Source organism: Notolabrus celidotus, chromosome 23, assembly GCF_009762535.1.
Source record: "Notolabrus celidotus isolate fNotCel1 chromosome 23, fNotCel1.pri, whole genome shotgun sequence".
NCBI lineage: Eukaryota > Metazoa > Chordata > Actinopteri > Labriformes > Labridae > Notolabrus > Notolabrus celidotus.
In genome coordinates this window covers 11856309-11871185 of record NC_048294.1, presented here as the reverse complement: position 1 = coordinate 11871185, position 14877 = coordinate 11856309, and the positions used below count along the sequence as shown (strand labels likewise).

Sequence of the window (14877 nt, the reverse complement as noted above, 5' to 3'; positions counted from 1 at the left end):
TTTCAGATGCAGGATATCCTGTGATCACATACAAGGGTTTTTGGAAGTGAAAAAAGACGCCATATAGTAAAACTTTTATTCATTTTTCCAAGTCAAAAAACAAACAGAACAGATACAGAGAATGAGATAATGAATCCATTTCTATACAGTGGCAATTTCAAGTTTAACCTTCCTTTGCCCAGACATGTGAAGTCTTTCCTCAGTTTGAAACCCTGTCTCGCCCTCGGATGCACACTTCCTTCCACGCACACACATTCACACAACCCGGGAGTCCTGGTGTAGTTTGAATTGACTGGACAGCACACAATTAAGACAACAGGATTTGCTGCATGTTGAGTGGACAAAATATCACAATGTCTGGGACTTGTGTCCACCACAGTATTTACTAAGTGCAATTATCAAAACCTGCTTTATCCCAAAGGCCAGAGGATGCGGTCCGCTCAATTCAAGAGAATATTGGAAGCAATGTTTCACAAAATCTTACAAGTCATTTGAACATGCATTTATCTCCCCAGGACTCCCAGTCATCAGGTCAAATACTCTCCCCCTCCCTGATTCCCCTCATCACAGGTACATACACTGGTAGAAAAAAACAAACACTGATTTGAAATGAGGATCACTTGTGGATGAAGAGGGAGGAGGGAGAGGACCCAGCTTTGAATCAGAAACAGTGTCAAATGAATGGAACGAGGAGGGAAAGAAAATTCTGATTCAGTTGGTGTCAACTGGTTCCCTTACACAAACTAGTCACGTGAAAAAGCACCCATATTCGAACAGAAAGAAAAAGTCACACTAATGTAGTGGGTAAGGTTTTTTTTTTTTGCAGAAATGCCCAAAAAAGCTGTCGTTTCTGAGATCTCTACTCAAAAGGAAGAGGCTGTTCCAGCTGTGAGGAAAAAAGACCACAACGAAGGGGAAACTTGCCGTTTTGTGTCAATAACTTTGAGGATTGAAATTAGGACGAATGTTTTTGCCCTTTAACCCTGACACAAGCAACAATGTGTGGAACTGTGAGTACAGAAGAGCGGTTGCAGGTTTTGGAATAACTCGGACTGTTTGGGTGAAGAACGAGGGCGAAAAACTAGAGCACTCCTCTCCGTCCTCTGCCCCTTCATCCACAGTTTATGAACATGAACCTCCTGCAAACAGCTTCACAAAGTCACCAGAAGCAAACCAGAGAAAAGCAAAAAAAAAAAAAATTTAAATTCTTAATTTTCTTCTATTAATATTCACACAGAATAGCAGTTAACTTTTTCTTAAATAAACTGAACAGTCCAAATAAACCTGTGTACATGTCAGCTATCAGAAATGGGGCAAAGATTAGCAACAAGTGGGAGGGATTTGAAAATATTTCAACCTAAAGCTTGATTAAATGTATTAACATGTGCTACTCATGCAAACAATGACAGAAGCAGCAACGCCAAACTAGTTATCCCTCATCCACTTGTGCCCCATTTCCTCCTAGAATCAAAATGAGAGAAAGAATAATCCTTCTGATTATTACTTTTTATATAAATCTTTTCATTCCCGGTGTAAAGGGAAGAATTCTATCTGGAAAAGTTTGATGCACAAGTCTCCAAAAATGGTAGAGGACAAGAGGATGCTGGTGGGTGTTTGTCATGACATCTTTCAGAGTTTTTTTTTTTGTCTTTGGGGTGTGAAGGATAAACAGGGGAGGGCAATGGGTGCATACACCTAAGAATTCAATGATGTTCATGAGTGACATTTTCCTTCGTGCAAGCCAGTTTCTCTCTCCTATCGACATTCTTCTTAAGATAATCCGTCTTAACCTCCGACAGCTCCATCTTGGATCCATGAAACGGCCCCAAAGACTGGCAGCAACTGTAGTTTTTACAAAAGCAGCAAAAGGTCTAACAAAGATACACCTTGGTGAAATATGCAGTAAACAAAGTCTAAACTTTAACTCCTTGATTTTCTTTAGTGATGAATACAATCCGTTTCTCAAAAAGGCTTTTGGCAATATGTACGCTTTCCACAACTACACACCCAACATTTAGAGAATGAGAGAGAGACTGGATGCTGTACACTATAAAGTTAAAAAGGGACACTTTCTCCCTTGTTTTGTGTTCACCACATCTTCCTCTCCTATTAATTCCCCTCTTGGGATTTGGAGTTTTTTGCTCTAACACCCCTTGTGAAAAAAAAAAAAGAGAAAAGAAACTATTTCAAAAAGGCAGCCTTTTTTTTTCCTTCAGGCGAAGCAGTTCAAGTTCTTCCACATAATAGCTTTAACAACTTTTTCTTGTAGAGAGGATGGAGGGCTCAGATAATCAACACTGGAGGTCCCGAAAGAGAAAGAAAACCAATCGGGACCCTTGTGGGTAGACGCACCGCCACCTCCAGCTGGATAAAAGGTGCTGTCCTTCAGGTGAGGTGACGGGGTTTCTTCAGCCGCCTCCCCTCCTCCTCCGCGGCTCTTCAGTTATTCTCCTCGTCACTGTCGTCAGGGCTGATGGCCGGGCTGTAGGTGGGGGAGGTGGGGCTGTATCCCGGGGATGTGGGGCTGTATGTGGAGCCTTTAGGACTAGTAGGTGAGTACGTAGGAGACGTGGGGGAGTATTTGGGTGAAGTTGGGGAGTAGGTAGGGGAAGTTGGGGAGTATTTGGGGCTGGTGGGTGTGTATGTGGGAGAGGTAGGCGAGTAGGTAGGAGAGGTGGGGCTGTATTTTGGAGTCGTTGGGGAGTAAGTGGGAGAAGTAGGTGAGTACTTCGGTGATGTAGGGGAGTACTTTGGCGAGGTGGGGGAGTATTTGGGGGAGGTGGGAGTGTACTCCGGGGAGCTGGGGCTGTATGAGGGGGAAGTTGGGGTGTATTTGGGGGAGGTCGGGGAGTATGAAGGGGAGCTGGGGCTGTATGAAGGGGAGCTGGGTGTGTAGGTGGGTGACTGCGGGGTGTAACGCGGACTGGAAGGCGAGTAGGACGGAGAGGTGGGGGAGTAAGAGGGAGAAGTCGGGGAGTAGTTGGGGCTGGTTGGGGTATAGTTGGGGGAGGTTGGGGAGTAAGAGGGCGATGTTGGGGAATAGGAGGGAGAGGTGGGGGAGTAACTGGGAGAGGTTGGGGTGTAGTTCGGCGATGTGGGACTGTAGCTCGGGCTGGTCGGGGAGTATGAAGGAGAGGTAGGGGAGTAGGACGGGGAGGTGGGGGAGTAAGATGGAGATGTTGGAGAATAAGAGGGGGAGGTGGGCGAATAAGAAGGTGATGTGGGTGAGTAGCTTGGCGATGTCGGGCTGTAGCTCGGCGACGTCGGGCTGTAGCTTGGTGAGGTGGGAGAGTAGGATGGGGATGTGGGTGAGTAAGACGGGGAGGTGGGGGAGTAGGAGGGAGACGTTGGGGAATAAGATGGAGAAGTGGGCGAATATGACGGAGAGGTTGGGGAATAGCTTGGCGAGGTGGGGGAGTAGGAAGGAGATGTTGGGCTGTAGTTGGGGCTGGTGGGGGAGTAAGAGGGAGAAGTGGGGGAGTAGGATGGAGACGTTGGAGAGTAGCCCGGGCTTTGTGGGGTGTAGCCACCGGGAGAGCGAGGCTCATAGGCAGGGGAGGTGGGCGAGTAGTTTGGTGACATTGCTCCACCTAAAAAATGAGAAAAGAACAACTTTTAAAAGGTGGAGAAACACTTGGGGAGTTCCTCAGGGATCTACTTTTGGACAACTTCCTTTTCTCTATGTTCAACTGTTTGATGGATTCATTAATGAATGAATTTAGAAACTGTAATCATTTAGGGCCTGTTTCCATTAACAGTGCTTTATTGCATTGGCAGCACCTTTGTTTTAAACAAAAACATATCAGGCCAGTGTTTTCAACACTCAAGTTAAAGTCTAAAGCACAAAAAGCACAAAGTCTAAAGCACAAAAGCATGTCGTTAAGTCCACACCGTCTCTGCTTTTGGAACAAACCAATCACCAACCAATCAAAATCAAGAATTTGATTTGTGATCAAAGATTTTCTATTATTTTGATCCATTTTATTTTTTATTTTTTAACAGCTAAAATTATTCAAAGAAGAAAAATTATGAAATAATAGAGGTCGAGCTTGTCAGTGTGAGGAGTGAGTTAATGTCTGTATAAGTCCTTTTTTTTTTTTTTTTTTAATCTCTGTTCTATTTGTGGATCTTGTTTTTGTTTGTTTGTTGTTTTGTGTTACTGTTAATTTAATTGTCCCCTGTGTTTTATTGTTTTATTGTTTATTTGTTTTGGTGTCATGTGTATATGGTTAAATGTGAATAAAAAAAGATTCTACAAAAAAAACTCAAGAAGGGGCGGGACATCTGATAATAGTTCCAACAACAACAACATTGTAAGTCTGTGCAGGAGTAACTAACTACACTTTTGAGTGGGACAACATTCATAACTGAGAACATCAAGTGGCTGTGTAAGCCCTGAAATTGAGGTTGTGGGCATTGCGCAAAAAAAGTGGCGTTTATGGACACAGGCCCTAAATATTTAGATATTTTTGTTAAAAGTCTAACTTATTATCAAAAACACAAATTTCTGCTGAAGAACTCGATCTTTTTGAAGAAAAAGTCATATTGCAAGCAAATCCTGATCTTAAGGTTAGAAAAAATATTTCTAACATATTTGAAACCCTTCTGGCCTTTTCCTTATATTTTCCTATGCGTGTGAAAAACATTAATATCTTTAGTTTTTCTAACACTATCATAATTTACAGCACACAGAAAATATTTAGTCTTCTACATGAGCTTGCTACATTAGCCAATCAATCGTTTTTTCTTCTGCACTCCTTGATTTTCTTTTTACAAGGATACAAGAATGGAAAAAGTAAAAGAAACGTATCTTAACCTTTTAACCACTACTTTGGTCAAACTTTACAAAAGAAATACAATTTCTGCAATGTCTAACCTGGAGATGGGATATATGGGCTTGCAGGTCCTGGAGATCCTGGAGACCCAGGAGTTGGAGACCAGGCTGGGGAGTAGCCTGGAGAGAAGCCACTTGCATCTGATGCTGCACTGGGAGAGAAACCTGCTGCTCCAGGAGTCATGCCGCTCCCTGGAGGAAGAACAGAGAAGAAATAAGGTCAGTGAGTTGAGCTTAAAAAAGCAGATGAACCAAAGCATCTTGGGTAAACACTCACCGACACTAGGAGACCAGGCACCATAAGCCGGGGTTGCTCCGGTGTTCCATGGGGTCATGGCAGGTGACATTCCACTCATGGGACTTGGCACTGTTCCGAAGAACATTCCAGTGGCTGCAAATAGAATGTGTACAGGACGTAAATATTAAAACTCTCACGCTATACCTGCTATCAAATCCACACTATAGTCCACCGTGTCCCCACTTACGTCCTGCCACGCTGATTCCAGGTATGTTGGTAGGAATCTCCATGCCATATTTACACTTCTCAGCATCCAACAGCAGGTCAAAGCAGCCGGTACCAGCTGGAGCGAGCTGACCGAGCATGATGTTCTCTGACACGCCCTTCATGGGGTCGCTTTCACCGTGGGATGACGCCTCCATCAACACATCCACCTAGAGGAGGAGGAGGAAAGGATTCTGTGATTGCCTGTTTTCTTGGTGAAGTAGCGTTCAAGTACTAAGTTGACTGATTGCTGTCTTACCGTCTCCTCAAAGGAACACTTCATGAGCGGCCCTGTGTCTTGCCGGTTAATGCCGTGACGTGTGATGGCCATCAGGTGACCGCGGCACGTCATGGTGTCGCAAAGCAGAGCCAAGTGACGGTAGTTGACGTAGGAACCGTCAAAGGAGATGACGTGGTACAACTCCCTCTCCAGAGCCTTTCTGACGGCCTCAATTCCCAGGACCTTTGTAAAAGATTTAAAAACAAGTTGTAAAAATCTGCTTTGGTAACACTTTTATGATTCAACTTTTCTTCCGCTGCTGTACCGTAAAGATCTCCACGATGTCGTTGGAAGTTGTCCTGACTGGATCGACGTCTTTCTCACTGAGGACCCTCATGAGGCTGACTCCGTCTGTCTCCAAGATCCACTCCTGCAGGGCCTTAAACTCACCCTCCTCGGTGATGATGATCTTCTTCTTATTGTCAGTCTGGGGCAAGTGCATGTACACCTGGAGGAGAGGAGTGTCACATGTAACTTATGTCCACAAAGTCTTTATAGAACAATGGGAGAAATGTAGCACGTGTGTTTGTGTTGTATTTGTTACCTTGCTGATCTGTTCAATGCCCTGTAGGGTCATGTCTGTCAGCATGTTGGACTCAATGCATCTCAAGAACACATCATCATCCATTTTGTCCACCACCTCTTCATCCTAGAAAAACAAAAACACGTGTATTCATGATTAACATGGAAACTCAAAACTGTTTCTTAACGTTACTGAATATGAACACCATCACTGACCTCTTGGAACTTGTTCTCATCGCTGTTCATGATCCTGATCCGCAGGACGAGCTTCTCAGCGTTGTCGTCATTGAAGATACAGTTGAGATCATCTCCGAAACCTTGCAGAAAAAAAAACGTCAGTGGGGAAATAACCTCCTTGTTTCCTTTACAAGAACGAGCATTTGTCGCGAAAAGCTACCTGTGTTGATCTTTTCTGCGATCTGCTCCATGGTCAGCTTGCGGTCAGTCATGTGTTTGCGGTCGAGCTCGATACGAAGCAGCCACGGTGAGATGCGAGTCACGTCAAAGTCAGGCATCTCATAGTAGACATTCACCCACTCCTGGTCCTCGGCCACCACCGTGTTCTGGGGGTTGGGGTCGTAGTAGATGGCGGTGTTGGCTGTCACCTGTGGAACAAAAGATCCTTTTTAGACTCTCATTTTGAACCTTTCTTCTTTTAACATTTTTAGATAACCAGTTTTAACACTATGAGAAACTGCATGTTTGTTTTCTGAACCTTTCTCAGTGTAGTGTGCTCCAGACGACAGAGGATGTCCTTTGCCCTCTCAGCGTCGCGTGCAGCCTGACCCAGCAGGAAAACAGTCAGCGAGGGGGTTTTTGGCCTCTTGGAGATGTTGATCAACTCCTTCAGACGAGGCACACCCAGCGTTACGTTCTTGGCCGACACACCGGCGTAATGGAAAGTGTTCAGGGTCATCTGGGTGGCAGGCTCTCCCAGCGACTGAGCAGCCAGAGCGCCGACCATTTCACCTGGGTGAGCCTGAGAATGACAGAAAAGGAGTGATTTAAAATAAACTGGAAAAAGAGTAGTCACAGAAAATATCTGAGTCAGATCTTCGTGTAAAAAAGAGAGAGAAAACTCACGATGGACTGGTTGAATTTGGTCTCGATCTCTCCAAGCAGCCAGTCATAGGCCTCTGTGGACAGGCGGAACTCTTCGGTCATGCGTCTGGAGCAGAGCGTGGAGCGCAGGTGGATGTTGAAGAGGAGGGTGGCGTTCTGCTGGGCCTGTCGGCTGAGCGGGTCTTCGCCGTTCACGATCACCAGCTTCTTACTCAGCTCCTGAACACCTGGAGGTACGAAACGGACAAAAATTGAGATTTAGAGAACATATGTACATACATCTATACATTTGACATATCTTTCATGATGATGGACTTAGATATCAGTCAAGACATCGTCTTTACTAGAGGCTCCAGATGCCCTCTGGTGGGCGCTTAAAGTACTGCAGGCTGCCCTCTAGACGTATCAGCAGTCTGACTGATCTTCTTCTTCTGCATTTGAAAATGTATGGATGGAGTATTTATTTGCCTTGCTATAGCTGTTTTTTTATCCTAGTCTTGAGTGTTGATCAGTGTCTGAGTCGCAGCATTATTTACTCTGGGAGCAGATCCTCTATACTGTTGTGCATTCTGTAATTGATTAAAAAGGGACTCGCAGTTGAACCGCACTTGTACAGTAAAATCCAGTGAGTCATCAGGTGGATTTATGCAGCTTTAAAGGAGGACCTGAGGCCAGGCTGTGACCTCCCCGCTCTAATTCTATGACAGCGCAAAATCCCACAGCTTACCGTCGACCACCCTGAGAGGATTTAGATCTGTCGGCGTCCGAGTGTTGATGCGGAAGATCTTCTGAGCGTTCCAAATCATCCTGGCGAGGTTGCACGGCAGCACCACCTGCAAGGGGGAGAAGAAAGATGTCAGAATGAGGGGTTATTTCCAAAGAGGGGTTAAAAAAGAGAAGAGATTAAGAAATGTGACCACACGCACTTTACTGTCACCGGTGGGGAAAATGGCTCTGAGGACCTCCCTGTCCTCCTTCATCTTCTCAAACTCTCGCTCCAAGGCACTCTGCACGTGGGCGTTAGTGAGGACGTCTTTGACCACGTCTTCCTGGAGCGTCCTTCTCAGTGCTCGCTCATTGGTGCAATCGAACCTGAACCTAGAAAGAGATTACGAAAATTGAGCAAAGGACAAAAGACGATCCACGAATAACATGCATGCTTTTGATTCAAATTCTGAGTTAAACATCTCTGCGTTGGTGTGGGACTTACTTCTTCTCAAAGGACTTGTGTGAGGGTTTGAGTGTGGCCACGTTTTGGAACTCGACGTTCTCTCCTGCCAAGCCGTCCTCTCCGTAACGCAGCTGAACCACCTGGTTGATGGAATTACGCACCGTGCCGTCGTACTTCACCATCACAGACTCCATAGATTTGATCAGACGACGCTGGATGTAACCTGGAGAGAGATTGATCACATTGAGAATCAAACAAGAAGAATTACAACATCTTTTGTGCTCTTTGCGTCCTGTGATTGCGTTTCTTACTGACCGGTCTCAGCAGTCTTCACAGCTGTATCAATCAGACCCTCTCTGCCTCCCATAGCGTGGAAGAAAAACTCTGTTGGTGTCAAACCGGCCAGGTAGGAGTTCTCCACGAAGCCTCTGCTCTCAGGGCCGTAATCATCTTTAATGAAGTGAGGCAGCGTGCGGTGTTTGAAGCCGAAGGGGATTCGCTTACCCTCCACGTTCTGCTGCCCCACCACGGCAATAACCTGAACACAAGGACAACACAGTGTCAAACACAAAGCACGTAGAAGCGGTCTTTAATCTGCGGACGGTTCGAGGGTAGAATACTTCTTTTACCTGTGAGATGTTAATCTTTGAACCCTTTGATCCAGCCACCACCATGGACTTGAAGTTGTTGTACTCAGACAGAGACTTCTGGGCAGAGGATCCCGTTTTGTCACGAGCGTCGTTGAGGATTCGGTTCACCTGGTTCTCGAAGGTCTGCCTCAGGGTGTTACCGGGCGTGGGCTCCAGCTCGTTGTTGTGAGCCTTCTCGATGACCTGGTAGACAAAAGGGACGAGAACAAATGTTTGTAAACGACCTAAAAAGTGACGTCAAAATATCATCGACTCTAGTAAAATTACATAGATTCAATGATAACATTCCTGACCTTTGTTTTAAGTGTGGTCTCCTAAAAGGAACATTCATACATTGTATATGGGAATGTGAAGTGTTGTCTACTATTAACAAAATTCTGCCTGTTCAGGTTCCTATGGAACCTAAGGCTGTTATTTTAGGGGTTTCTCCTCTCAACCTTTAATGGAGAAAGGAAGAATTTATATTTACAAAGTTGTGCATCCTGCAAGCAAAACGGCTGATAGGACTGTTCTGGAAAAAAACTGAAAAACCCAGTATTGGGGTATGGGTTAAAAACATGGCTACATGCATGTCTATGGAAAAAATTACATACATACTCAGAGGAAAACTGTTATTATATGAAAAGTTTTGGGAACTCTTTGTGCATTTTTTGGTAAGCAGTGATTTGTGCAATGGGCTTGCTGATTAGCTGTAAATTGAACTTGGACGTTGTCTAAATATATGAAATACCTCTTCTCTTTTTATATATGTGTTTGTATATACGTGCATGCGTGTGTATATATGTATAAGTATGTATATATATGTATGTATGTGTATATGTGTGTATGTAGATAGACTTTTCTTACTTTCTTTCATTTTATCAAGTCTTCTTTTTAACTATATCATGAAGTTTACGAGCTGCGTATCCCTTTATGTTATTACGTTATGCTTTATTTATTGTAAAAAAGATACACATGAAATATGAAATCTGCAGTTGTATGAACATTATCTCTTTTGGCCTATGTTTTTTTTCTCTTTCTTTTTTGTTCCTCTACTCATTTGCCTGCTTTTTTATATATATATATTTTATTCTTTTACCTTATTTATGTGCAAAGAGATGTAGGGGGTGGGGGGTTAAAGGGAAGTAAAAAGTATTTTTTTTGTGAACATTTGCACTCAAAAAATATATATAACATCAACTGTAAATACACTTTGTCCTCACCTCTATCACATCCTGTTTGGCTTTCTTGATGGTGTTCTGGATGTCGAGGTAGGTCTTGGCATCAGCAATGGAGTCACCAATACCGATAGAATGACCTGAGGAAACAAAAGGAGGACACTTGTTAGTATGAAGATGAGACGGGGGCGAATTTTAAAGAAAAATACTCTGATTTTTCAACTCTATTCTCACCCTCGATGAGCAGCCAGTTGTTGACCACAGTCTGAATGTTGGAGTAGAAGAGTCTGGTGATGTCATGTCCCATCTCCAGGTACGAGATGTGGACGAGGGAGCCAGCTGATGTTCCCAGAGATTTCTTGCACAGGATGCCCATGATCAACTCTCCGTTCTCCACGATGACCTGTGAATAAATGCAACATTTAATCTCATGCATTGACATCATTTCTCATTTCTTATCCTACAAAGGGTTAATCAGGGGAGTGTAACCTTCGTGTCTCCAGGTGAGATGTGTTTGTAAGGCCCGCTGTCTTCCTCGTCGGGGTGGGTGCTGTGTGTGCGGATCACATTGATGTGTCCAGGAACGATTAAGCTGAAGATCTGTTTCCCCGTCCACAGAGGGCGCGGCTTCAGGATGGCTGGCTGAGGCACTTTCCCGTCCCATGTGGAGAGGAACATGAGGAGGTTCATGACTTCACCCTGCGGAGGAGAATCAAACCTTAAACACACGCTTTCTCTCGGAACAAAATAACCACAGTGATTTCATCCGTCACGATCTGCATACCCTCTCTAAGAAGACGTCTCTTTTGGTGAATTTGCGGACCGCTGTGAGCGTGTCCTGCACAATACCCATGACGGGTCTGTTGGACTGGGGTGTGACAATCATACGGGGGACCATGGCCAGCTCCTGGATCTCTGCTCTCGTCTCCAGAGACTGAGGCAGGTGGAGGTTCATCTCATCCCCGTCAAAGTCAGCGTTGTATGGGGTGGTGACACTGGAGGGAGACGGAGAGACGGGAGGTAAGACGGTGATAATTAATGTCAAGAATATAAGATGATGGTGGTGAGATTAAACATTTAGAAAAACAAATTCAGTCAAAACATCATCATGGTGTTACATAACTCATATTTAAGACTGTTAAATGAATTCAGATCCTTCAAAATCATGATTTCAATAGACATTACTGGATATCAAAACTCTCCTACATCCATAAAATCATTTTAAACGACATAATTCTACAGAAACAAGGAGGCCTGCTCTTTGTTTTGTACCTGAGGTTGAGTCGAAATGTGGACCACGGCAGAATCCGCACCCTGTGCCCCATCATGGACATTTTATGTAGTGTAGGCTGTCTGTTGAAGATGACGATGTCTCCGTCGCACATGTGTCTTTCCACCTGAACGGAGAAGGTCATTTTTAGTCCGGATGAAATAGACATTGCGTCATCATCTCAAAAAAAAGATACGCCTGTTAAGTGTTGTATCTATTCTGGTCTTGCCTTGTAGCCGATCTGTAGATGAAGGTCACTTGGTTTGGGGTGGAATCGCAGGTCAATTCTGTCTCCGTTGTCGCGGATGATGTATTTCGCTCCTGGGTACTGGCTGTTGCCTCGTCTCACCAGCTCTTGTAGTCTGTGAACAAAGAATTAGGGGATGCCACGTTTAGTAAATTTGGTTTGAAGCAACCAACGTGAAGATTTTGTAGGCGTGCTTTTCTGCTTTACCTGTCGATGTTAAAGGGTGTGACGATTTCTGGGAAGGTCATGTTGGCTGCGATGGATCGTGGTACGCCAACTTGGTCGATTTGTAGGTTTGGGTCTGGGGTGATGACAGTTCGGGCTGAGAAGTCCACACGCTTTCCCATCAGGTTACCTCGGACTCGACCCTCCTTCCCCTTTAGACGCTGTTTTATGGATTTGAGAGGGCGGCCTGACTTTTGCATCGCCTATGAAAGAAAATGATTTCATGTAGAAGTGTTAAAAAGAGAGAAGCAGGAAGATGAGTGAGTCTGAATTCCAAAAATACATGTGGGGGGCACATATCTAATGATTAATTAAGGCGCTGAAAATTGCACACATACCCTAGGAAGGCCCGGTAACTCGTTGTCCACCATGGTGGCAACGTGAAACTGGAGCAGTTTGACGTCTTCAGCTATGACGTGAGCGGCAGCACCACTCTGCTCGTTTCGTCTCAGCTGGTTGTTGATCTTGACGATGTCAGCAAGCTTGTGGGTCAAGTCATCCTTTAAAACAAAAAGTAAAAGAGTTATTAATAACATATTATTCCAACAAAGCTGTTGGGGACAAAATATGCTGCTTCAAAAATACTGTTCAACATCAGATTTCTTTACCTGGTTGCGAGCAGAGCCTTGCATGACGACAGCCGGCCTCACCGCCAGAGGTGGAACCGGCAACACCGTCACGATCATCCACTCTGGTCGGGAAAACTTGGGGTCCATGCCCAAGATGACGTCTTCTTCATCTGAGATGCGCTTGAAGATCTCGTGGACACGCTCTGGGCTCAGCAGGATTTTCTTTTCCTGTGAATCCTCGTTGACGTGCTTCCACTCTGCGAACAGCTCCAAGCCAGAGCGCCTGATGCTTGGCTGGTAGCGCCCACATCCACCGTGGCCCTGCGTAGATCATATGGTGTGAAGAGGAAGAATAGAAGAGAGTCAATTAGTTTAGCAATGCATGGAATTTAGAGCAGACAGTACCGATTAGCTAAGACAAAAAGGACTCCACCCAAATACCTTTTCCTTTGTAATGTCCTCCTCTGTCTCCTGCTGCTCCATACCAAATTTGTTGTCCATCTCTTCTCCTCCTTCGCAGATGTTTTTACCTTTGCACAGCTCATACACGTGTGTCAAACGCTTCCGTGGCTGTCCTTTAGATTTCACCAGGATGTCTTTGATCTTTGGATTGTTCTGGAGGAAACAGCAACAGTTTGCAAGTTGAAGTAAAAGACTGAAATGCTAAGTTTTATGTCTGTGAAGTTGAAGAAGTAGAAAATAAAATACTCACAGAATCCACTAACAGCTTGGAGCAAAAAAAGCAGACGCATCGAAGAACCTTCATTATCTTCGACACGAAGCCGACGTGGAAAACCGGCTTTGCCAGCTCTATGTGCCCAAAGTGGCCCGGACATTCTGTCATGTTGCCTGGAATGACAGAAGACATTTTAATGACCAAATGAGTCACGACATGAGGCATGAACACTTAATTGATTGTTGACAAAAATGACATGACAGCACACCTGCACATGTCTGACATCTTCCAGATCTCTCTATGACCCCTTGTCTTGGGTCCATAAGGCCACCAAGTTTAGGACGTCCACCTTCTGTTGTTTCGGGGTACTTGATTCCCCCTTCTGTAACGGACATCCGTTTCTGAGAAGGAAGAAATTGAGTGTAAGTTGTTATTAAATAAGCAGCAACCCAAAGTCAAAGAGAGATTTTCACCAATATATTCAGTGACAGAATAAAAAAGGTTTCAACAAAGATCCAATAATCAGAGTCAATTTATTATATTAGTAAGGTTTTAAATAAAGCAAACATTACAGGAAGCTACTACATGTGGCTAAAATAAAAGTAATGACAAACATCATGTACTGTAATAACTGCTAAAGCAGTACAAACACACGTAATTCCATTTATTACACCTCAAACTGCGTACAAAAAACAAAAAGCATGTATTAACTTTATTTTAAAACCCCTTTATTATTTATTGTGTACGGAATCAAACGAAGGCATACAAAGTAAAGGTAACCTTAACAGTTAGCTGTGAGAACACAGTAAATCTACACACTGATGGGACTACGAGGTTCGTTATTTGAATAAAAAGGGGGTTTAATTCATGTGATATCATGGATCCTCTCCTTCAATGTTGTGCTTAAAGTTTTCTAAAGTTCCTGCTACATGCTAGTTAGCACAAGCTCCACTAGCCTCACACAGCTAGCTAGGCTAGGCTAACAGCGAGCACTTTCCGTTGCAAATAGCACCAAAAATATGTCAAACTACAACACAAGTCAAGAAGCTGATATATTGATATGTGTCTGATCGACAGAGAATATAATACCCCACTCCCCACCCAAAAGAAAACCTACAAGTTCATCTGGGCTGATGATGCCGAACTGAACTCTCTTGATCGTGCGCAATGGGCATGCGCTGTCGCCGGAGGGCGGTCCGTGCATCCTGTCTATTCAAAGAGACGCGTCCTTCCTCGGCACGCCGCTTTGTGAGCAGGAACAGTCTTTAAGTTGCCACCACGACTCTGTTCAGGCCGCCAACGGTGACCGGAAGTCTCCGGAGGCGATATCCCAGGGACCTCTGTTGTCGGTTGCCTTAGTAGCCTTATATTTTATATTTTGGTCCTAAGTAAGATGGCTACCGACTGTTCCCTTCCCTTTTCCAGATCTACACCGTGGAGCGCTCTGAGCGCTTCTGAACGTGAAATGCTCCAACGTCTGTTTATATAGACTGACTGCATGCTACGGGGTTTCACACTCACAAAATCAGGGAGCGACTCTTCGGGAGGCGGGACATGGAACTCTGTAGTAAAACGCTCATTGGCCAGATGGGACAGTTGGATGAATAATTGATTGAATTTCACGTACAGCCAATGAGGTAGCACGTTTAGTTTTTTGAACCAATCAGAAATAGAGGCGGGTGTTGATTTAATCAAACTCCTTTCTGATTGGC

At 44.5% G+C, this 14877-nt stretch overlaps 1 protein-coding gene across 1 annotated transcript; it reads right to left on the bottom strand.

Annotated features, from left to right (window-relative positions):
• Window positions 1-762: 762 nt before the first annotated feature.
• polr2a (polymerase (RNA) II (DNA directed) polypeptide A) lies at window positions 763-14621 on the bottom strand. Its single transcript, XM_034676361.1, has 29 exons — window positions 14283-14621; window positions 13434-13566; window positions 13202-13338; window positions 12931-13104; window positions 12529-12810; window positions 12259-12420; window positions 11903-12123; window positions 11678-11810; window positions 11451-11575; window positions 10963-11173; window positions 10668-10877; window positions 10413-10581; window positions 10224-10318; window positions 9001-9204; window positions 8687-8909; window positions 8411-8594; window positions 8127-8298; window positions 7928-8033; window positions 7222-7427; window positions 6854-7117; window positions 6536-6743; window positions 6355-6455; window positions 6161-6265; window positions 5882-6064; window positions 5596-5799; window positions 5320-5506; window positions 5112-5225; window positions 4877-5026; window positions 763-3590 (listed from the first exon to the last, which is right to left on the bottom strand). Exons 1-29 carry the CDS (start codon window positions 14367-14369, stop codon window positions 2440-2442), a joined length of 5901 nt encoding a protein of 1966 aa, XP_034532252.1. The 5' UTR covers window positions 14370-14621; the 3' UTR covers window positions 763-2439.
• Between the last annotated feature and the right edge of the window lie 256 nt (window positions 14622-14877).